This window comes from Crocodylus siamensis, chromosome 3, assembly GCF_052110815.1.
Source record: "Crocodylus siamensis isolate JL-2025a chromosome 3, ASM5211081v1, whole genome shotgun sequence".
NCBI lineage: Eukaryota > Metazoa > Chordata > Crocodylia > Crocodylidae > Crocodylus > Crocodylus siamensis.
The window spans coordinates 65567958-65592085 of record NC_143397.1 but is presented as its reverse complement, the minus strand read 5'-3'; the positions used below and the strand labels follow the sequence as shown (position 1 = coordinate 65592085).

The window sequence follows — 24128 nt, the reverse complement described above, 5'->3', positions numbered from 1 at the left end:
AACACACTGCCCAATTTGCATGTGACCCTTTTACAATGTCCCTTCTGATCTTCGCATGCTTTTGACTCAAGTAAAGGTATCGAAGTAAAATAAACATTAATCAAAGAAAATAAACACCATTAGGAGGTCACCATCAAAATACACTGTAATTATAGAGCCGTCCCCCTCCCCCCCACATACACACACACAATTTATTTCAACTTTGCAGAGCAGCTTTCAGCTATTTCTCCTTTCACCAATAAAGTTATTCAGATGAGGGAAAAAGCAAACTACGTGGAATTCCACCCCTTAAATCCATGCTAGCCAATAGCCCCCATCTTCCCACAGCCCTGCTACTTCTGGCTGATTATTCCTGTGGCTACTCAAAGGGAATTAATGCTGCTTTATACGGTATTAATTCCTGCAGGGATGCTTCATAGGTCTTCAGGTGATAGCACTATGTATTAAAGAACAGTTTCCTGGTATGCCTTTGAAGCCCCATAGTGAAAATTCAAAAGGGACAAGAAGAAGAGGGGCGCAGTCAACCTTATATGTGAATGTATGCATGTGCGCGCACACGCGCGCACACACACACACACACACACACCCCTCTATTCTCTGCACAAAATGGGGAGGCATATCTGCAGGGGAACACTGCAGTTACATCAGTGTGGTAAGTCTCATCCATTCCTCCATATCTGAGGTAAACTCAGGTACTGAAACAAGATATTTGCCTCTCAGCAGTTAAATCTCACAACCTCTGATCTGGTGTTGCAGAGTTCACTCTGAGAACCTAGTTCACCTTGACTACAAATATCACTGCAGCAAATTCAGGACAGATCGTCATTTTGAGACAGCACCAGTAGAGGATAAAGGAAGGAGGAGAAGGGAACTGATCAGTAGGGATCTGGGTCTTCTCCGTTCAAAAAAATGTAAAAGGTCTCTGCTAAAAAAAAAAAAAAAAAAAAAAAGCAAGTTCTTTGATTAAAACCCCCCAGATCCATGTTTTATTGATATATTTACATTTTAAAGCAATTTGAAAGTCTACCAGTGCTTTAATCACTATAATAAAATAAATTCTAAATACCTATAAATCTGGCATTTCATTTTGGGGTTTTTATCAAGGGGGGGGGAAATCAGAGCTCCCCCTGCCCCCATTGTTCACCAGGATGCAGGTCGAGCTGCAGCTGTCCCTCCCTGTTTTGTGGCGCAGAGCAGCCCTGATATGCCTGTTCCCTGCCCACACTGTTGTCCCTCACTCCCCACCCAGAGCCCCTTGGGCCCTGCCAGTGCCCCTTATGCTCCCCACCCACATCCCTGGTTCAGGGGAGGTGGCAGCTGCTGCGGTGCAGTGGATCATGGAGACAAGCTCTCCCTCCCCCACAGGTGGCACAGCTGGAGCAGAGCCCATGGGATGGGGGGACAGATGCAGGCTACCCACTGTAGGCTTGGGGTTCCCTGCCCTGTTGCCCTCCCTCTGGGACCTCCACAGCTCAGCAGGTGGGACCCTGTGCAGCAAGGGAGTGGAGCCAGGCGAGAGGAAGCTCAATGCTGCTGCTGGGAGCTCCATGCCTCCATGGCGAGGTGCCCCCTGCCCAACCAGCAGCAGCAAGGTACTTAACTTTGCAATGCCACCCCTCACCATGGTAGCATCGTGGTAGCTTGTGGCTGCAGCACTGAGTTTCCCTACCCTGCCCAGCCCTGCCCTGCCCCGCCCCAGCACACTGGGATCTGCCCGCTGGGCTGTGGAGGGCAGCAGGATCCACAGTGGGCAGCCTACTCCCACCCTGGGCACAAATCTGTGGGGTACATGCACCCCATTCTCCCCCCAGGAGTATGCAGAGTGGCAGGGAGCCAGCCTTCTCCCCCTACCCCATTACCCCCTGGACAACCGGGCCCATGCCACAACCACATCTCACCCTACGGCTGTGCATTCTGGACCTGGGCCCCAAGACCCACACACTGGCCCAGCAGGGCAACAGCCCCAGCCCTGCCCAACTCCCTCCCTATGGGGGACCTCAATTTCCGCCTCCCCCCCACCTGCCACCAGACTTATTTCTGGGAGCTGCTCTCCAACCTGTCTGGTGGCCACATGAATATGCATGCGTGCATGCACATGGCGTTCCCTGCCTGACTGCCCTTCTGCTTCCCACATCCCCTTGCAGGCTTGAACTTTGCCAGCCTGCAAGGGAAACCTACCATTTTCCAGGTTTTTCTCCTCTAAATGAGAATATCTGGGTTTTTCTCTTTAAAAATGAATAAATCCAGGTTTTACCATGACGAATGGAAAGCCCAGATCCCTGTTAATCTATTACACCATTTTTGAAGACAAGTATTGTTTTTGCTATTTTTACTGAGCTTTTAGCCCAGTAATATATCAGACTTTAAATACTTAAAATGCATTCATTTTCTTTCTGTAGCAACATTTTAAGAGCGTTTCATTTCAGAATTCACTCTTCTGTAACACGACAAATACTGTACATGCATTTCAAACCATACATAGCATTATGTCCCCGGTTTGAGTTAAACGCTGCAAACAATTGAAAAAACTAATTAATTAGTTAACACTGGATGCGTTCACACATACTATTAATTTGAAGTAGGCGCAGTAAAGCCTACAGGGAAGTGCGTCTACAAATCCTCCTTCTTGGGAGGAGATTTGCTTCCAATGGGAGCAGCCTAGTACAGGGCTGCTCCTGACTTGTTCTGCCCTGCAGGATCGATGGGGAACTCCAGGCTCCCCCTAGTGCTAGTCTGGGAGCTGGCAGGGAGCATGGGGCCAGGAGAGCTCTGCCAGTTGCAGCCAGCTCTGGGCTGCACGTACAGACTTCAGGCACAGCCCAGAGCTATCTAGGAACTGTCCTGTTCTGGGGCAGGTCCCAGCCAGTTCTGGGCTGGGCAAGGTCTCAGCTCCGTGATCAGAGCTGCGGCTGGGACATTGCGTCCTGCTCCTGGGAGATGCCTGCTGTTGGGGCAGATAGTGGGGTGGGGTGAGAAACAAGGTCTCCCTGTCCTGGCAGCTCCTGGCCCCAGCTCCACAACTGGAGCAGCAGCTAGAAGATTCCTTCATGCCCACTGAGAGCTGCCTGTTGCCAGGGTAGGATGATAATAGAGCCAGGGGTGGGAGCTGCCTGCTGGGACATGGGAACATTGTCTTGGCCAGGCCCCACCATTGGACCCCACCCTGGCAATGTGGGGCAGGCAGCTCCCGATGGCATGGAGCAATCTCTCAGACCCTTCTCCAATTGCAGAGGCAGGGCCAGGAGCTGCCTGCTCCTGGGGCAGGGGGACACTGTCCCAGCCAGGAGCTCACCCCAGCATCAGACAGCTCCTGGGGGCAATCTCCCAGCTACAACTCTGATCACAGAACCAGGGCCAGGAGCTGCCTGCTGCCAGGGCAAGGGGACACTGTCCCAGCCAGGCTCCATACAGCAAGCAGTTCCCAGGGGAGGGGTTGTTCTCCTGCCCCCTGCTGCCCAGAAGCAAATTTGCTTCTGGTCCATGTCTACACATGGGCTACTGCACAGTAATTATGGCATGGTTAATTTGCTATTTGCATCTGCAAGTAGCAAATTAACCATGCAGTTGGCTAATTTACTAGGCAGTAAACATCTGCACGTGTAAACAGTGACGTTTTACCACACAGTTACTCAACTATGTGGTAAAGCATCTCATGTAGACGTGCCCCTTAACTAGCAAAAGGAATAGAACAATAAACGATCAGGTGATGTCTACATGCAATGCCCTGGTGAGAATTATAATCAACTTCACATCTGCCCAGACTTTGGCTCACAAAAGACTGGAACTCTAATCTTCATTAAATGACATTACTCTGATAGGATTAATAAATATTTGTGTTACAGATAAATATATGCCAACAGCTGACAAAAATTATGAAGCCATCCACTGGCAAAGTTGTCTATTGGTGTAAGTGGAATTCTGACATCACCTTATCAATAAAAATGTTCCAGTTTCAGCAACAACTTGCCCCAACGTTATGTATGACAGTTCAGCCAGAAAGGACATAGAGGTCGCCCTTACTCTATACCAGGGGTAGGCAATGTTTTTTGGCTGGAGCGCCAAAAAATCCACAGTGTCCACCTTAGAAGATGCTGGAGTGCTGGCATGCCAGAAAAACAAAATGAGGGTTGGGGGGGTACATGGCAGGATGCACTGTATATTAGTATATTTAATAATCATAAATGTTGCCTTTGTTGTTGTGTATTCCTTTTTTGTTGAGCATGCTGCAATGAAAGAGAGAGAGAGAGAGAGAGAGAGAACCAGACGCGTGCGCGTACACACACACACACACACACACACACACACACACACACAGAACCACATGCACAAACACAGAGAACCAGAATATACCTAGAACAGACACGTGTGCGCACAGAGCCACACCGAACCAGACAGAGGCAGACAAACGGACAGAACCAGCTGTATGGGCACATGGAGCCGGGCTCCTGGGCCACTGGAAAAAGTCCGGCCCAACAATGCCCTGGTCCTGCCACAGCCCCTGTGCTTCTCCGGGAGCTGGCCCCCAGGCTGCAGCGCAGCTGGCCAAGGCCTGGAGCCTGCCCATCAGCCCAACCACCCACCCATCCTGCGCAGCTAAGCCCACAAAAGGTGCAGCACTCCTAGCAAGAGGCAGTATCAGCCTCATCCTGGTGGGGGGGCTGAGGCCAGGGCTGAGCTCGGAGCAGGTGGGAGTTAGGCGGGCTCAGTTGCAAGCCCTGCTGCAAGCAGACCGGGCTCTGTGTTTGGCAGCAGCTACCAGAGCCTGGGCCAGTGGCAGCCAGGAGACTGCAAACAGCTCCTCCAGGCTCTGGCATCAGCTCCATACCAGCAGGTGTACGCGTGTCTCAGAACAAACAGAGATGGGGATAGGACTTGAGGCAGCACAGACCTCCCGCTGTCTGCTCTTAGGTGCACATGTAGTTGCCACCAGCATGGAGCTGATGCCGGGGCTGTGGAGCCTGGCGCAGCTGTTTGAAGCCTTCCTGCTGCCTGCTGCAGCTGCCCACAGCCCAGGCTGGCTACAAAAAGCTGTGCTGGGCTCTGGAGCCCCGTCATCAGCACTGTGCCGGCAGCAGGGGAGGGGTCAGGGTTGCACTGCCTCAGGCCCCTCCCCCACCATCTGCTCCAAGGCATACATGCACCCGCCGGTATAGAGCTAATGCCAGAGCCCATGTTTGCAGGCTCCTGGCTGCAGCCAGCCCAGGCTCAAGGTAGCTGCTGTCAACCACGGACCTCAGGCTACTTGCAGCAGGGCTTGCAGTCACCCAGCCGCCTGCTGGGAGCAGCTCAGGCTTTGTGGCTGGCAGCAGCTGCCTAGAGCCCAAGCTGGCAGTGGCGTGCCGAGCAAAATGGCCTTGTGTGCTGTGCCTGCCCCACATGCTGGGGGTTGCTGACCCCTGCTCTATCCAGACATACCAGGCTGCTAGAAATACCACACTAATTGGAAGGTGCTATATATATTGAGCATTTATACAGTAGTTCAAAAAGACTTCATAAAATTAAGGAGAGTGATGTTGACATCTCCCAGAGGGCATTTGTCTTGGACTAGAAATAAAGTATGTAGAGGCTTCCTAAGTTGCTCCTTAAACACATTAAAGACATCTTAAACTGCAGTCCAGTGTTAGTCATGATAGGCCAATGAAAGCTATCCACAGAACCCCACAGATCTCTTGGTTATAGTGACTCAGCAGCTTGGCTGACTCTTGGTTCTATGCTTTAACTACAAGGCCTTTCCTTCTAGTTCCCAATTGACAGAATGATGTACAATCTTGCCAGGATAGAAGAGCAATAGTAGATTTTGCATTTTCTAGCTAAAATAGCTCAAATACAGTGGCCTCATAAACATCAGTACATTCCCTTGATAGAAAGAACACACAATATTCACAGTTAACTCACCATACAGAATTACGGAGTTCTTTACTCCAAGGCAGGGGTGGATCAGGCAGCCAGACTCCATTTCCCAGGAGTCCCTGCCTAGATCACTGAGGCCAGTTTCTATGGAGACCCCAGTAGCAGCAGGGCCATGACAACTTAGGGCTGGGATTTCCATGGACACCACCCCAGAAGTGCTGGCAGGACACGCAATGGAGGGGAACTGCTCTGGTGCCAGGGCTGGAATCCTGCAGGGGTGACAGTGTAATCTGGAACTGAGGAAGAGCCATGATCCTCTGCCTGAGGTGTGTGGGCAGCAGATTGTCACTCTGCCATGGCTTCAGACCACACTGTCACCGCCAGCTGCACGCTTTGCTAGTGCTGCTGGGGCCAGTCCCCATGGAAACTCTGACCCCACGCTGTCACAGCACTGCCACTACTGGGGTCTCCACGAAAACAGCCCACAGTGACGCAGGCAAGGGCTGCTGAGAAATGGAGTCTGCCCAGCCCATGGGCTGGACATTGCTCTAAGGGCATGCAAATGCTCTTGTAGATAGGGTAACCTGTTATTTCCAAAGTCAGGTATTTTACTGAAGAAATACATGCAGTTATATAGCATTATAGTAATCAACAGTACTTCATCTTCTCCTTGCAGTTGGTTTAGGTGCCTCATTTAAGTAAGCAATGTCAGCAGCTGAAAAGGAAAGGGGAACAAGTGGGAGAGGAACATAAGGCAATAAAACTCATTTCTTTACAACGGCTGAAGAGGTGTTCCTGAAAAAATCTCTTCTCATATTTATTATTTACCATCCTTACTCCCATCACTGTAAATTCAGAATATTATTTCTACTACCAAAGTTAATTAAAAGCTTATTTCACCTCCATCCCCTTTTCCAAACAGAAGAAAGAAATTAGTTCATATCTGAAGCAGCCAGATGCCAAAACACAGTACCACAAAAAAAAAAAAATCCGCTTATATTTTACCCAGAAACCCTTGGGCAATATCACCTAGCCATTTCCTTTTTTCTGCATAATTTGCCATTCACTACTGCTTATTTTATATTGCTCCCCAGTGAGAGAGGTTTCCAAGAAGCGAGCAAATGTGTTTAGGAAAAAGGGTGAAAAGGAGAGAAATCTAATGAGATGTGGATCACAGATTGCATATCTTATCTGCCTGGTTAATCATTTAGTGGAATCTGTTTTCATTAATTAATTTAAGATATCAATTTGACAATTGGCAGGACAAGAGTAAGTAGATGATACTCAGACTCTCTAACTACATTAAATGTCCCCTCTGGGGTTGAAATTGAAGGATTCATCTCTTGTTAAACTGCTAATAGTCAAACACTTGCTGGACTTTTTTGATCTCCTGTCAAAAACTCCATTTTACTCAAAGATTTATGGGAATAAATGTAATAAAGTAATGCTCAAATTGCAGATTGAGAGCAGGCTGGAAAAGTATTACCACGTGTGCATTCATATGCATTAAGGTAATAAAACAGACAAAACAAATACTAATAAAAAAGCCATTAGCTCTTCATAGTAGTGTGCATTTCTGCGCAATTTAGAAAGAAAACAAGGAACATTTACACAATTTGTGACGTAAGTCTGGAGGCCATTTAGAAGGCCACGACAATGCAACTAAGGCGTTAGGTAGACTGCAAAGTCTTTTTCTTGCCTATTTAATTCTGATCTTCTTTGGAACAGATATAGATGTAGGACAGTTACCACACAATCCTGAAGGACTCCATATGGACAAAGGATATCAGTGACCTGAAGGCAAAATCTGATCAGGTCAAAGTCTGAGGGGGGCACCAGCAACCACTTAATGCCTCATGAGATCTTCACTCATTTCACATACTGACATTTCATCCACCATACCCATTTTGACTACTTCCTGCTCAATGGTGCCATCTCCTAATCACCAAGACAAGAGATGCCAGAGATATGGCTATTAAAAGCAAGACTCTGCCCTACATCCTGTGTGGCTGTAAGGCCCAAGTGAAAGCACTACAACTCTGCCACCAGGCCATACAGGACTAGATAGATGCTGAAGGCCCCAGCATCAGCTGGGACAATAGCTGTAAACCACACTCTCTCAGCCTGTGATAGTTAGCTATATCCAATCACTGTTGTACTGGATGAGTTCAATAAAAAGATCTTGATTATCAGTGTGATCATCCTCTTCAAAAACTGGGAGCAAAAACCGTCCAAGCACTGACTGATATCCTTAAGGGGAGAGGTACAAACAGAACAGTACAGGCACTGACCAGTGGGGCACTAGTAACTTGGGATATAAGCAGTGAGCACATCCCAAGAGCCTGCAGAGTATCCCAGCGCCACTCAAAGATGATGAGGCACCTCATGTTAACTGACAACATCAGATGGTCACGGGACATCTACATCAAGCATATTATTGGCAATGGCCAATATGTAGAACTGGCTGGGACCACCTGCCAAAAAACAAGAGTGAACTCGCCATCCCTCCTTATATTACAGACTCTTGCAAAGACTGCTCATGATACTGAATACTCGCCACCCCAGCAATTGTAATCCACATGCTAAGAAATCATCATAACAATGCCTTAACACTTTACAACTCTGTACCATCGTGCTCATCATGTGCAGGGGCCTGTCTCCCTTCTTACCATAGCATGGTAATCCCAGGCTCATACAGGCTGCATGATATAAATGTGTTAAAGTACATCCACTATGTACCTACATGGCTACCATGTGGAAAGCCCTGTATTGTCTTCCAATTCCACCAAGCCATGTAATGTAATTTTAACATGTTAAATCAGTTACCACAGATGCACAGCCTGACAACAACCTGATGCCATTGACCATTAGTTTTTAAAAGCCCTGCCAATGGATCCTGCCAAGAATGGACAAGAAAATGTTTCAATTAACTTCTTTGGGAAAGATACCCAGGCCACTCTTTCTCTTTTGCATCCCTTTGCAGAGTACTGCAGGGCTCTGTTCATAAAGAAATATAGTAAGACAATTTGAGTGTTAATAGTCTGTCAGCATTCTGATCCAAGTCTTTTTTTTTATTTTTTTAACTAAATCTAGAAATTGAAGCAAAATTTTTCATATCTGCATGTAATTAAGCAGCTACAATCTTTCCCCCACCCCCTAAACTCAGCTCTCAACAATGTTATTTATATTATCCTACAGAACAAACAGAATATGTTCTACATAGTAAACTGCTGAAAGCTTATTTATGCTCCATGCACAGTACAGTTACTAATTTGGGATCTAGGCCAATTCCCACTGAAGTTATTCAGTCTGCTGAGTTCAGTAAAACTTCAAATGGGCCACTGTGGGGGGTGGGAGGCGATTCCTCTTAATATTGTATGCTCTCCTGGTTACTGGAACAAAGGAAGTGAAATAATGATTCTAGATAAGATATCTGAGTCTTGTTACAACATGATGGGAAAGCCATTGGCCTTGAGTAGGTTGACTCAACCTTGGGTTGAACCCACCAACCTTTTTTTTTTTTTAAAAAAACAGTAGGGCCAAAATACCTAGCAGTTAAGAAGATGACAAAGGACTTCTGGCCTGATAAATTGTGACTTTCTCAGAGGGGAAGGAGGTTCTTGGGGAGCTGGTCAAAGTGATATAAGTATCAGCAGTAGCAAGGCCTTCTTACAGCAGCCACCACAAGATGAGGAAGATTCATGCATTCAATTAATTGTTTTAAAATATTTTTTCCTCTTATATTCCTCTTATTTTTTCTTCTGCTTTGCTACACTGTTAAAAAAGAAACACCACTTTGGTTCAGGTAAGTTGTCTGGCTACTGTATGCACCACTGACCCCTAATCCAAAACACTACAATTAGATCATTCACAATGGTGAATATACAGGGTACTATAAATCAGGGCCAGGTCTAGATAGGGAACAGGCAGGGAAACTGTAAAATTCCACTCCTGAAGGGATAAAAGGGCAAGGTCTGATGGTTACAAGGGTGCGATGATTGGCCAAAACTGAAGAGCTCATTAGTCGGGATCTCCATAAATTGCACTGGAAGTGACCCCCTGCAGCAGTTCCTTTAATGTTTTTCATTTCACCACTTGCCCCCACCACTCCCAATTGGTGGAGGGGCCCCACTGGCCACGCTGTTTGCCACTGATCACTAGGGAAAAACCGCAGCACATTTAAAACCTCTGGCAAATCAGACCAGAGACTAAGGCAGGCAAGCAGCAAAATGAAACATATTAAGGCAGGTACTATGGGAAGTACTTCTGGCATGATTTATGGAGATACCTCCTCATTAGTTAAACTAACAATTTTCTGCTCTTCTCCTGAAAGTGCTAGACAAACGCACCTCTCTCTCTCTCTCTCACACAAGCAACCTAAGTCCCCAGCATCTTCTGATCCTGTGGGAAGAGTCTTTTCCAATTTTTTTTTAAATATTTAATATTAGTAAGGCATCCAAAATATAATTCAACCCCAATATAGTTCTAAAGTTTGTTCTCAGAAAGCATTATTTTTCCAGAGGGGAAAATCAACCTCCACATAAGTCCCTGTATACCTGTATCAATAGGTACACAAAAGGCATTTGGCAGCAGTGCAAAAGGTTGTAAAAGATTGTTTTCTTTTCTTCCCCCCACCCCTCCGCTTTAACTCTACTTGGCTATGGGAAACACAATAAACAAGCTTTTGAAATTGTATGAGAAGTACACAGTAGACTAACTTTGATCATAAATATCCTCTGCTTTTTAGCAGTTAGTCTTCCTGTTCCCATTACTGTTTCCTTTAGAAGTGCAGGGGATGAGGGGGAAAAGGACTTTGACTTTTGACTAATATCTTAGCTAACATCTTATTTAAACTGCCCGCTCTACTTGACAGCTTATTTTGGCTCATTAACAAGCAAGATATTATATGGGGAGATCAGTGCTTTCTAAAGGAGACCTTAAACAGGAAACTGGATTTTATGTAAGACACCAAGATCTTGAATAGATGTTCATGTAAAGTCTTTGTGCTGTTTCTGAGTGTATCAAGGGTACAGGAAATCTGTAGCAGGTGAAGGGGAAAGAACAGTTCTGTGACAGGGATGTCAGACTATCTATTTGTAGGTTTATATTTTATATACAACATATATTAAATCCAAAAAAAAATCCCCCTGCTGCACACTGACTATTTTTGTGACTATGGGCAGGTCACATAGAGGACAAATTTTTAAAAGGTGCAAGTGTCAAAAAGGATACAGCAAAACCATAACAAGTACAAGAAAGGGCAGCAAAGGTGATTAGGTGTATGAAACAGCTTCCATACATGGAGATACCAAAAAGTCTGGGAGTTTTAAGTTTGGGAGACAGACAGACAAATTGCAGAAGTCTATACAATGATGATCAGAGGATGGTTATTCATTGCATCTCATTACACAAAGAACTAGACAATATCCCATGAAATGACTAGGCAGCTAGTTTAGAACAAAAACTTAAAGTTTTGTTTCTAAACAGTCTATAATTAACTCTTGGAAATCACTGTCACAAGATTCTCTAGAAAATGTAATTAGGTTTAAAAAGACCGACTAGACAAATTCATACCGGACAGGTTATCAGGGGAAACTAGTCACAACAGTCAAGGATGCAAACCTGAGGACAAGGGAAATGGATTACTTTACACTTGTCCGAACTCTCAAACTCCATTACTTGCCACTGCCAGAGACAAGATGTTGGGCTAGATGGATGCTTGAACTGACCCAGCATGAGAATCTTGATGTGCTTACATTTTTAAGAGCTGGAGCACCAAAATGGTCTATGAATTTCAGAAGCTGGCACAGAACTTGGGTGTTAGCTACAGCAATGCTGAGCTTAAGTTCCCTTTGAGCATTTAGTTTATCTGAGTCTATAATTCCTCTGAAAGTCAGGAAACATCTAGGAGTCAGAATTCCTTATCATTTTTGGAACTTTTAACCCTCTTCGTTATGAGACATAAATGGGAGTGCTGGTAGTGCTAGAATCTGCTTAACAGTCAGAATTTGTTCACTTCTGGGGTCTATGCAAGACCTGTGTATTTACTAAGTATATTGCTATCAGAAATGGATGCATGTGAAGTATTGGGATTTGGCGTCTTGTTAAAGGGAAGTGTGACTGAGCAGATTTTTGTCAATGTGTTAGGTTCCATGTTTTACTTTTATATTTTTGTAGAGCCAACCTGAGATTATGATGGGTGTACTTGCAAAATACAGAAATAATACTGCAGGCTGTTACTCATCTATATTTTGTCGAGCATTATCACTGCATCTCATCATGCCTTTGTACAATTTTTTAGAATTCTGATTCTGCTGATTATTATTTTTGGTAAATCTTGTATGACATGCTAATTATTTTAGCTACCCTGACAGTAGTTTGGCAACAAAATAAATGCATGTTAGTACTGTAGTGCCCTTACAAAAGCACAAGATATATTGGACAAAAATATAATATGTGCTTATGATACCTACTTACATTATTTACTTTAGTTCAAATACAGAATTCATTAAAACTGAAGAGGAACCATGGCAGGACTTTCTCCAAGTGAAAACTTATAAGGAATCTTTCCCTTCTTTAAAAAGGAAAACTTTACCTGATCAACTGTTGTGACATCAGAAAAAACAGCATCAGGTGGTCGGTTAGGTGGGTTCACAGTTACCTGGAAGGAAAAAAGGAATCATGGTAACTACTTCCAGGAAATTTTAAGGGTGTTTTTCATCTGGGTTTTTTATAAAAAATAAAAGGAGAGAGAGCCACACGACTGTAAAGCAACAGTCTATTTCTAGGTTTATTTTCTATATACAATACAAATAAATTTTTGCCGTACTGTCACAGTCCAATTATACTGCCTTTAAAACAAAATGAAAACAAAACGAGAAACAGCCCGAAGTGAAAACAGCCCAAACAAATACCAGGGCTCTAAGATTTTCAAAAGCAGTAAGAATAATGCAATATAAAGAATTGTATGCAAATACTTCTGCTCCAAAAACAATTTGAAGGCAACTAATCAAATAAAAACAGATTATTGATCCAGAAGCATTAGATTTGGGTAATAACTGCAACATACTAATTAAAGAAGTTCCCTTGAAATTGCCAAAAAGTGCCCAAGAAAGAAGAACTGGTAACATGCTAAAAAATTACCTGTCATGGCTTTGCAGAATATATAAACCAAGGTTAGTATTTTTGTTTTCATTTACGCACCAAAAGTTATTGAAATGCTACCTTAAAAGCAAAAGCTTAACAAAATATAAACACTGTTCATTATATGAATTGCTCTGAACCTTATGTTAATAAAGAAGTCCAGAAGCTTGGAAACATTCTTTGTCCTTCCAATTACAGGCTGTATTTTTAACTCTCTCTCTTGAAAAAAGGTCCTCTTCATATAATCTGCAGCTTTTATGAAAATTGTAAACTCTACACAACAGGCTGTCAGAGGTTCATCTCAAATGACAAAATACCACAACCAGTTAAAATTTCAGCTACTTAAATAGTTTATTTAAAGAACCAATAAGAGGAGAAGAGGACAGAATGAATCTGACTTTATTCAAATAAAGATGCACTAGAACCAGCCTTGAGGCTGACTAAGAGAGTATGGACACACATTTGGAGCTGTTTCAAAAGGCGAACTGATAATTGCAAGCACACAGAACATGTTATGTTCTTAAGGCTGCTGACAGGTGTTAAATTAAAAAGTGCGATGGGATCTGAAGCACAATCTCAACAATTGCACTCCCTGCCACGCCAGATGCTTATGGCAGGAGGCATGATTGTGGGAACAAGCATCAGACCCATTGCGCCATACTGCTAGGGTGCCTCTACGCTGGCAAGTAGCAAGTTTGGGTCCGTGCACTCCCTGGCTGGGAACCCCAATAAGCTGACAGGTGCTCCCAGTTGGTGAAGCACATCAGAGCCAAAGCTTCTTCTGAACTCTCCTGGCTGGGGACTGGAATCAGCTAATTGCAGCTCCCAGCCATGAGAGAGCGCCATGCTTGCAAAATGACACAACAAATCAAAAGCAGAGTTTAGAAAAGAACCTATAAGCCAGTATTTCAGTATTCTACAACTACTAAAAATGCTTCCCCTTACACTTAAACTACCAATAGCTGAGCCCACCCTTAACACAACTGCACATCAAGAACTCTAAGTATAATATTCCTTTTTGGGAGCTCTCCTCATCTCCAATCCTTCATCCTGCTTGGAGCAAAAATCATAAGAACTGGATTAAAATAAATTAGAAATCATTCAAGCAATTTGAGTTATATATTCTTTGTTTGTTCAATTCCCCTTTATACTAAAGCAGAGATTCCCAACCACCGGGCCACAGCAGGTTGGTTGCAGGGTCATGACACAAGCCCCCCGTTTGGAGCCAGGTCCACCCGCCCGGCTGAGCGGCTTCTGGGGTCACAGCTGAGCTTCTGGGGTTAAAGCTGAGTGGCGGAGGAGCCTGGGAGAGAAGCAGCCAGCTCCACACACCCTGTCTCACTCCTGCCAGGCCATTGCAAAAAAAAAAAAAAGGTTGGGCACCACTGTATTAAAACATCTTGTAAGCATCTGGCAGACATTACAGTCAAGACATACTTAACCAGTTAATCACACCTTAAACAGTAACCTGGCTGCAAATTCATGTAATTAACAGTACAATGAAACAGGGAATAAGCCCCAAAATCATTACATAAAATGTGTGTAATAACTTTGTGGCTGGTTCACATTGCACCTTAAATTGAACCTGTGACCAGCTCCAGGGAGCCTTCAAGGGCTCTGGTGCTCTCCCAAGGCTGGGAACGCTGGTCAGCTGACTGGCATTCCCAGCTAGGGATGCACCAGGCACCTGGCTTGCTACTTGCCAGTGGAGGGGACACTCAGGATCACCATCCAGGCTCACCCTGCACCAGCAGTAGGGCCAGTTGGGAACCAAATCAGCAATTCCACTATCAGGCCTCCTGCCATGCACATGTGATATGGCAGGAGATATGACTGTTGGAATCCAAGATCAGACCCCATCATGCCTTTACTTGTTCATCAGCAGCCACAGAGAAAACATTTGTTTCATTAAACTGAAACAAAGACCACAAATATATCCATTCAGTTAGCACGTCAAAGAACCATAAAGCTAACACCATGTAAATATGAAATTAATGTTACTAATGTCAATATTAGAGTAAAATGAAAGAAGTCTACTTTCTAAACGAGAGAGCATTACAATTTTAGACTATAGCTTTTGGCCTAGATGAGTTCAACTTACTTTCTGGTGAGCTTGTGTTTTTGTCACAAGCCCTATTTTAGATGACGAAGTCCAGAAATGTTGACTAATGCCAGAAATGTTGACTAATGCTGGTATTAGTATACAGGTGGGCTGTCTGAAACAGGGCTTACAGCTTTCCATTTGTAAAGATGCTGCTGAAATGCTCTGCCTCATGTATAACAAGAGTAATTCTTCAAACTTCAGTTTATGAGCACGTTATACTAAGATCCAGCGCCCCTGTCACTTCATGGTTACTTTTGGGGTATCTCAAGATTTGACCTTGATATTAGGAAGCTTGTATACAATGGAACACACGCTCAAGTTAAAAAGCAATCTCTGCTGGTCAGTTTGCTTTTTGCAGCCATCTTAGAAGCAATTTTTTTGGGACTATGGAGGCAAAAGCTTCATATTATAATCCACGAAAATTAATTTTCACAGTACACTGCCTACAGGACGGCAAAGCCCAAAAGCTTATTATTGTATTATAGTGGAGCCTCAAGGCTCTGATCATCAGCACAGCCATCAAGTTCAGGCACTGTATTTGGAGTTTTTTTTCTATTTAAATGCCATGTTTTTCATGTCAAATGAGTAGCTGCTTCATTCATTTGGACTTATATACACACACTAAACCTCACTCTGACATGACATGTCACTTATCAACTCCCTCCCCTAATGCAAATATTTCGCTCTAGGTAATAACAGAGATTGTTTGGAAAAAAATAATGCTGTATTTTTCCCTCCCCCTTTGTGCTTCTAACACAAATCCTCCCTCTCTCTAAGGATCCCTCCCCTTTCTTGCTAGATAAGATTTAGAAAGAGCTACACCTAGGGGTTTTTTCTAGCAATAGTACACTGTAAACCATTTTAAATGAACAAGATACTATAGCTTATTTGAAACTTCCTATCTAACCATTTTCTACTAAATGCACAGAAAACACTGAATAAATGTATAACTGTATATCAAGAGACTATATACGTTGCAGAATCCCAATTACATTTATTGCTTTGCATTCTTCCACGCTGAATACTTAGTGTGCTCAGATGTATAGCTGATTTAAAAAGCCATTAAAGTCTTGATTTGTGCCATTACAATTAAAAAGAGAGTCAAACTAGATCTTTAAGTAAAAGAACTTAAGAAATATAACACATAATATCCCTTTTTGGAATAAATCTGTGAAAACAAGCTCCTGAACAACAACAAAAGGAATACTTCTGCAAATGAGGTTACTAATGTGAGGTCGAGCCATTTTTAAAGTGTAGATGGTGGCTAAGCTTTTCCTGTAGGGATGAAAAGCCTCTACAAGTTGGAGAGAGCTATACATGGAAATAAAAAAGCACAGATTTTACACAACAGTGAGGACAATCAGGTCTTCATGATACAAAGCCACTTGGAATATGTCAAACAGAAGAGGAAAATAAACAGCGATAAAAACCTTCAGTTGAATACAGTGTCACATAAAAGTACATATGTTAAAGATGACCAAGTTAAGTCATATCCTGGGAGCAGGATAGGTATGGTAGTGTGGTACTCTGTTCAGGCTAATATACTCTTTCTGTGGGTTATTTTTGTTTTTTAAACACAGATAATTAGCCCATGTAGAGCACATGTTAAAGCAGCTATACTGGTCTGTACCAGTGCTGTTCCTCTGGACAGCACACCATTATTCAATGTAGTTACCCGAAGATGTTTATGCTGGTCTATTAATTAAAAATAGTTTTTATATACATGCAGAACAAATGAAGAGATAAAGCTACAGAATCTTTTTCTCTGTAACTATACCGGAATAGCAGACAGACCAGCTGCATTTACACAAATATACTCAGTGCCATCTACTGGTAATAGAAACCCGGAGTCAATAGGCACTGTACTGTCAACATAGAGCTCCTCAGAATCCACTTGCTTGTCACCTAATATATTACACTTGCTATTGATCATACCCAACCAACTTACTAATATAAGGAAAAAAAACAGTATAAGCAAAAGAGAAAGATGCCATTAATTTCTATGCAAAATAATACAGCTGAAGTTTACCTTGGCCTTTTCAGAAGTTCGCTTTCCCCCAAAACCTCCAGCTCCGACAACAAACAACGAGAACTGGTTATAGCACAATAGATCCTTTCCACAGTAGGTATGAACTAAAAGACAACAACAACAACAAAAAGGCTAGACTCTTTTTCTTAAAAAACACCCAACATGCACTACTCTCAGATGTACTGGAGACTGAATAGCTCAGTTTTACAGATACCAGCATTCATCTTCATAGGAGAGAAGACAAAAGGCTCCCTTTTGAATTATACCATCGTAAGTCATTTCCTAAGTAGTGAAGATTAATGCCCTGTTTCCAGCTAAGCTATTATAGATGCTCTTTAAATAAAAGTATTAAAATAAAAAGAGCTATAAAAATGCTGATGACATTCCCAGTGCTACACAATGGTTGACAACAAACAAAGTGCTAAACTTAATGAGTATTTCAACATTTCATACATCATTAGCTGTTTATTTAAAAACAATGGAATTATGCCATAAACTGTGACATATTAGAAGCCATTAAGAAACCCAAGGGTAAAAAACACACTGACAAACTCATACATAACAGCCCCAAATAAATATTGGAATCAGAACTCTTGGTAGAGGTGATATCTGTTATTAGACCAACTAGATACTTGCAAAAAAACGTCTTTACTTGCAAGCTTTCGGGCACATGCACCCTTCTTCAGGCATACGAGAATGCAAAGACTAAAATTTATCCTAGGTGAAAATGAAAACTCACATTTCACAGGAGAGCTGAAAGGTGTTGTAAGAACTCCTAATTGAAAAGATTCATTTTGTGCAAATTAGGCTCAGATAAAAGTTAGAGTAGTCTATTTACCTCAAAATTGTCTGATGGCAAGCAGGATGTTGCATTCCTTCTGAGGATGGGTTAATGTAAAGTCATATGAGGATGGGTTAATGTAAAGCTCTCATGGGCAAGGAATTTCTTTTGTGTTGAGGCAGCTCTGTGAACATGTAAATTTGACTTGAAGCAAAAGGCTGTGGCAGGGGTATCAGCTTTCAAGGCGCTGAATTTTGCTTCATTCTTGTAAAATTATGAAGTTTTCATTTCAAAACGGCTAATTTCGATATCTTTCATGTTTCAGGGACACATGCTGGTCTGCAGGCAAAAGGAATCAGAATTCCTGGTAGAGGTATCTTTTATTAGACCAACTAGATATTTTAAAAAAAAAGTCTTTATTTGCAAGTTTTCAGGCCCGTGTCCATCTTCAGGAATAGGAGAGTGCAAAGATTGTAAAACTTCTCATAGGTAGAAATGAAAATTCATATTTCACAGGAGAGCTGAAAGGTGTTGTAAAATTTCCTGGTTGGAAGATCATAATTTTACAAGGAGGAAACAAAATTCAATACCTTGAAACCTGAAAGCTGACAAACCTGAAAGCTGACACTCCTACTCCAGCATTTGGCTCCAGGACAAATTTACATGTTCACAGAGCACAGAGTTGCCTCAACACATGAGAAATTCCTTGCCCGGGAGAGCCTTCCATCAACCCATCCTCCTGTGAAATATGAAACATCATAACCAGAAGGAAGCATAATTCAGTCTTCAGCAAAGCCAAAGAACCTTATCACCAACATAAGCATGAAAAGATCCTGTGACATTGTTTGCTTACTCTGGTTTCCTTTTTTAAAAACAAAAAAAGGATAGCAGGATAATTTTAATAAAGAATTCGTGTCCATAAAGTTAAAGTCAGCAGTGGTCTTGGAAGATATACACAAGCATATACTCATGTTCATGCATACACACACGTATGCAGCGCCTGTTAAGAGAAACTGCCTAACTCAACTAGCTTCAGATAAGACCAAGCACTGCAATACCAGTTCTGCTCAATTTATGGGAAGCCCCATCTCTGCCCAAATAAAATAAGACCTGAAATTACAAATACTGTTTTATAATTTTACTTACGCTAAAGCACATGACAACATGCACCTAATAGCACACAACTGCCAATTAACTTGTTTCTCAGCAACCTAACAGAGAAACTAGGATGTTAACAAGGTTTCGGCCTTTACTGGAGAAAGCCTGAGAGTTATTGTTAGCGCAGGTTAAATTCTGAGCCTGTCAGCTTTTACTGCATCTCTTTAAAACATTATAAATGTAGTTACCATCTAACAGAATGACAGCTCCTGAGCCTTTGTCAAGAACATCAGCAATAGTCATTTCTGAAGTTAACTCTCCTGAAAGAGAAAGGAAAAGAAAAAAGAAAAAAAAAAATCACATACACTGCGATAGACAAAAGTGCTGAAATAATAATCCACCATGTCTTTTACAGCCCTCTTCTCCCTGTTTTAACCAGCTATTTATAAAACTTATTGAGCCATCTTTGGAATTTTACATAAGCTACGTATTAGAACCACAAAATATTTACATTAAAAGTTATTTAGAATGTATTATGAAACAACACTGGTGACATTTTTGTTTTTTAAAAAAAAACAGCCTGCCTATTTTCTCCATTAGAACTAACAAAAAAAAGATACACGTTACGACTCTAATCCTGTAACAGACTCCATATAGAAGTCCCCCAGCTTGAACCATGGTCAAAACAAGGGGAAACAGTTGCAGGATTAAGACTTTACAGACTACTACAAGGCAAAGTACACCTAGAACAGTTATGAACTTCAAGGTTCAGACAACCAACTTAAATGAGTAAAAACTAAAAGCTAGCATTTTCTGAAGGGTGCTTTGTCTAAAAAGGTTGAGAACCACTGTCAATTAACTGAATCAGAGACATATAAACTTTCATGAGCAACAGCTAACTTTATCAGATGGTATACAAGGAGTGATTTAACTACATAAGACAGGGAAGATGGGGCAGAGCAGAAGGAATGAGAGAGGGCAGTGCTGAGAGGTAGAGGGGGCTGAAGAGAAAAAACAAGGCAATAAATCCATAGGGACATAGGGGTTATAAAAGCTAATCCAGGTAACAGGATAAGAATCCATACTGTCATTTTAGACTATATTTATTACAGTCCAAGCTACAGCTGATTTCTTGTTCCTCTCAGTGCTTATAAAAAAGAAGTACTATTTACAACATACATCAGTGTACAACAGTGCATCCATAATTTCATAGGAAATAACAATACATAAAATTATAAAAATCATCATAAATTAATATAAAACAGCTAAAGAACTAACCTGAGGTTGGAAAAGGTTTATACATCTCCAGATATTGCTCACCATGTAGAAGCTGTGTAAAAGTCAATAGTGTTACAGTGGCAGTCATTATTACTTTACACTGCTCCCTTCCCTCCCCCACACATCCTAGTTAAGGAAATATACATATCTATATCAATACATATATGAAAAGGCATTAAGAAGAATGCAAAATTTTTCCTTTTTCAGTTTCTAGCCACGTTTTCAGGTGTCCCCACTACAAAAATGCAAGCTGAATCTCTCATGTGTTGGTTATTTCAGAATTAATAAAGAAAATCCACATATACAAGCTTTACAAATGAGTCTGCACACATTTCAGTTTCAAGGTGCTCTAAATTCCTCCCAGTGACAACACATTTATCCACTGCATGGTTTAGGAAACTACAGAAGCTTTACAAACCATCAAATATTAAAAAGAAAGTACATCCATGTAAGAACATTCTGAGAATTCGCAGCGAAGAAACTTGAAGATACCCGAAGTTAAAATCAACATTAAACTATTTTCAGTGGATTTTTCCAAAATTTTTAACTGGTGACCATAACCTCATAGTTTGAAGCCCTATTTCTTCCTGGCACCATGCCATTTTGTCTAACTGCTTGTGTACATCTTGTGTTGCTGGTGTAACTGTGTTGCTGTGTTAACTGCTTGTGTTTATCTTGTGTTGCACAGCTTCTCAATTATAGTAAACAACAATGAAAATGCCCTGCCAGAAACTTTAGTGCTACAGTGTCAAACTCATCCAGATTCATGTGCCAGATAGAGCTCTCAGGACTTCTCTGGTGTGGGCACCACATGCAGTATATACCCTGGACTGGATATGCATGTTGCTTGCAGCACCTGCATCAGCTCCAGCCTGTGTGCTGTATTGGAACCTGTGCAGACCCAAGCCGCCACTAGAGGTGGTGCCAATGTACAACTGGCCTGATCTATGGGTCTGATCCAGACTGGCCCTGGACCCAGCACATTGAGCTAGTCTGGCACAGGCACCACATGGAGCATACACCCCACATGAGGATGCAGAGCACAGGACAGGTCTGGGATGTGAACTCCCTGTAGACCCTGCGCCAAACAGCCCTATGAGCTGTATCCAGCATGGACAGCCCATCTATGAGCCCAGTCCAGACCAGCATGCAGATCTGGTTCAGCGTGGGTGCTGCATGAAGGATGCAACCCAGACTGGCCCCATGCCATATACAGCCCACATCATATGGGCTCCACATGGGCTGTATCTTTGACATCCTGCTTTAGTGCAGCTGTTGTGTGCATACCATGTATGTGCCCCTCATCAGCAGCTTACAGTACTTGGGAAATCAGTACTACTGAGATAGATAGCTCGTTTCAATGGAAGATGTTTCCTTAGGTTTGCCAAAAAACAGAATAGCGTTTTGTTTTTCTAGAAAAACAGAGATGGGCAAATCTTCATGTATTAATCTGCATGTATTAAAACAGTGCTCAACCTTTTTGTCCCATGGGCCAAACGAGTGGTATGGGGCTGGTCCATGGGCCGGATCAGGTTATGCATGCCAAGCTCAAGGCCAGGGGGCCCTGTGGCACATCCCATCTACCAGAATGGCCTGTGCGGAGCCCCACAGCCTTGATAACAGGGGACCAGGGGCCCCTGTTATCCAACCCATGGACCAGGGTTGAGCACCACTGTGTTAAAACATTTTAATTACAGTCAATCAATCTTTAAAGCCACTGGCAGGCAGTTCATTCAAATAATAAAAAAAATGACTCCTACCTACCTTCGTAAAATCAATATCAAGTCCTGGAACAGACGTCAGTCCACCTTCCAACATAGAAGCCTGCGCTGGGATAACTCCAAAGCTGGGTAAGCAACAAAACTCTTCACTCCCCTCAAACAGAAACTTGAGATGATCTGGATCCTTGGTTGACATTCCCACACCAAGAGCATACAAAATAGGTTCCAAGTGAGTATACTTATATACTGAAGGAGGCATCTTGTAGCCAACATATTTGGTCTGTAGAACAAAAAATATGGTACAATTCAAAGTTACATAGTGTTTCACTTACTTTTTGTAGACACAATCATTATACAGCTCCAACTTGCATTCTTCCCTCTTTAAAAGGAAGACATTTTTCATACTGTAGTGAATTTATTTTCCATATTTTATTTATAAATGAATAAATAGTATGTGTGTAACTACAGCTTGTTAGAGACAGACAAACACTATGGATGCATCCAGTCGAGTGCAGCTATGCAGTATGTGGCGCCACAAACACATGGGCAGTGCCAAATACCACATATTTAGAAGTTCTCCGCACTGCAAGGGCACACTGCCCGCATGCGGCTTCCCCGTTTTGTTTTGTTTTGTTTTTCTGTGGGGTTTTTTTGACCCCTAGATACCCCATGGATAAAAGTCCATGGAAAAGAAAAGCAGAGCAGTGCACACACACCACTCAAATGTGGAGCAAGGCTGCCTGGAGCCATCCTCTGGCTACTGGCCAGGCTCCGGTTACTGCTGTTGCAGCTCTGGGAGTCCCTCAGCCCCGCAAGTAAGGCATCTGGGGTCAGCCCAGTGCTGGCCCCAGCCTCCCCTACCCCACCTGGAGCACCTTGCCACATGCCAAAGCACGCGTGGCATGGGCGTTCCCTGTACTGCCACTACTTTTCCCTGGGGAATCAAATGTCAACACTTGCCTGCACTTGGCCAATGCGCTTATAACAGTGCAAATAACTGTATGGCAATAAAATAATGCCACATGTTGTAAGTTATGTTAAGCAGTATTCTAAGAAAAAAATGTATATTATTGTCACGGTGCAGGGTCCCGGGGTAGCCGTGATCTCCCCTAGCACCCCCTACCATGCCAAGTTCGTCTCAAAGCACCCTCATTCTCGCCCACCATGTCTTGGTCTTATAAATATTAAAGGGAGGCCACCTTTCATCTTCTTAGACACAGTGCTCTGTTGTAGCCTGGCCCCTGCTTTGTAAGTGCATCTCGATGCACCCCAGCCTTATGGGCTATGCGTGGCTCCAACCACCCCTTTACCACGGCCCAAGCCTCGCTGATGTACCAGACGTTGTTCGGTCTTAGCCGCAGCCCTTGCCTCTCACCGCGCCCTCCCTCTGGCGCTTGTCAATCTCTGCCGCCTTTGGTCGGGGCTCAGGCTTTCCGCAGCCTTGGGGCTCAGGTGGCTGTAGCCATACCTAGCCCTATTCTCACGCTGCCCCCTTTGCTCTGGGGCTTCCTGCGCTCAGGTGGCCGTAGCCATGCCTGGCCCCTTTGCTCCAGGGCTGGGGTCTGCACACCCCAAAATGCTGCACCCTTTCTGGCACCGGGGTCCCCCATGCTACCATGGAGCCCCTATGAGGCCTCCTCCAACCCCTAATAGCCTCACCCAAACCACCGATTTGTAAACAGTAAACAGAAGACTCAAGCCCCTTGGCTATAACATAAACCTAAGCCATCTGGCGATAACAATGTTCGAGCCACTCCAGGGCTTCTCCTTCTCTCACCAGCATTGCACTGTGCAGTCATTCAGGCCCCTTCCTTTTCCTCACTCAGGCACAGCTCCTACCCCATGGCTGCTGGCAGGGGACTGCCATCCTGGCCTCAGCCTTGGGGTTTATACATGCCAGGCCTTGCCCCTGCCGGTCAGCTGACTTCCACTGGTTACCCTGGCAACCAGCACCTGTGCCTCTTCACTCACTGCTCTTCACAAGGAGTAGGGCACCTAAGTGCTCTGCGACAATTATATTTACATATTGCAACAGGGGATGGCTCAGCATACAGTCAGAATTAAAAGCCCTAAGAGAAATGTTTATGAAGTGATTAATACTGGGGGGAAAAAACTCTCGCTGCC

At 43.3% G+C, this 24128-nt stretch overlaps 1 protein-coding gene across 2 annotated transcripts in view; it reads right to left on the bottom strand.

Moving 5' to 3' along the window:
- Nucleotides 1-24128, bottom strand: part of HSD17B4 (hydroxysteroid 17-beta dehydrogenase 4) — a 116164-nt gene that overhangs the window by 45313 nt on the left and 46723 nt on the right. For both annotated transcript variants that reach the window (XM_090038439.1, XM_090038440.1), the window contains exons 13-17: nt 22048-22284; nt 20284-20335; nt 19254-19325; nt 17127-17230; nt 12446-12511 (exon numbers count right to left, since the gene is read on the bottom strand). In XM_090038439.1, coding sequence (XP_089894565.1) covers nt 12446-12511; nt 17127-17230; nt 19254-19325; nt 20284-20335; nt 22048-22284 — 531 coding nt within the window. The remainder of the gene's footprint in view (nt 1-12445; nt 12512-17126; nt 17231-19253; nt 19326-20283; nt 20336-22047; nt 22285-24128) is intronic.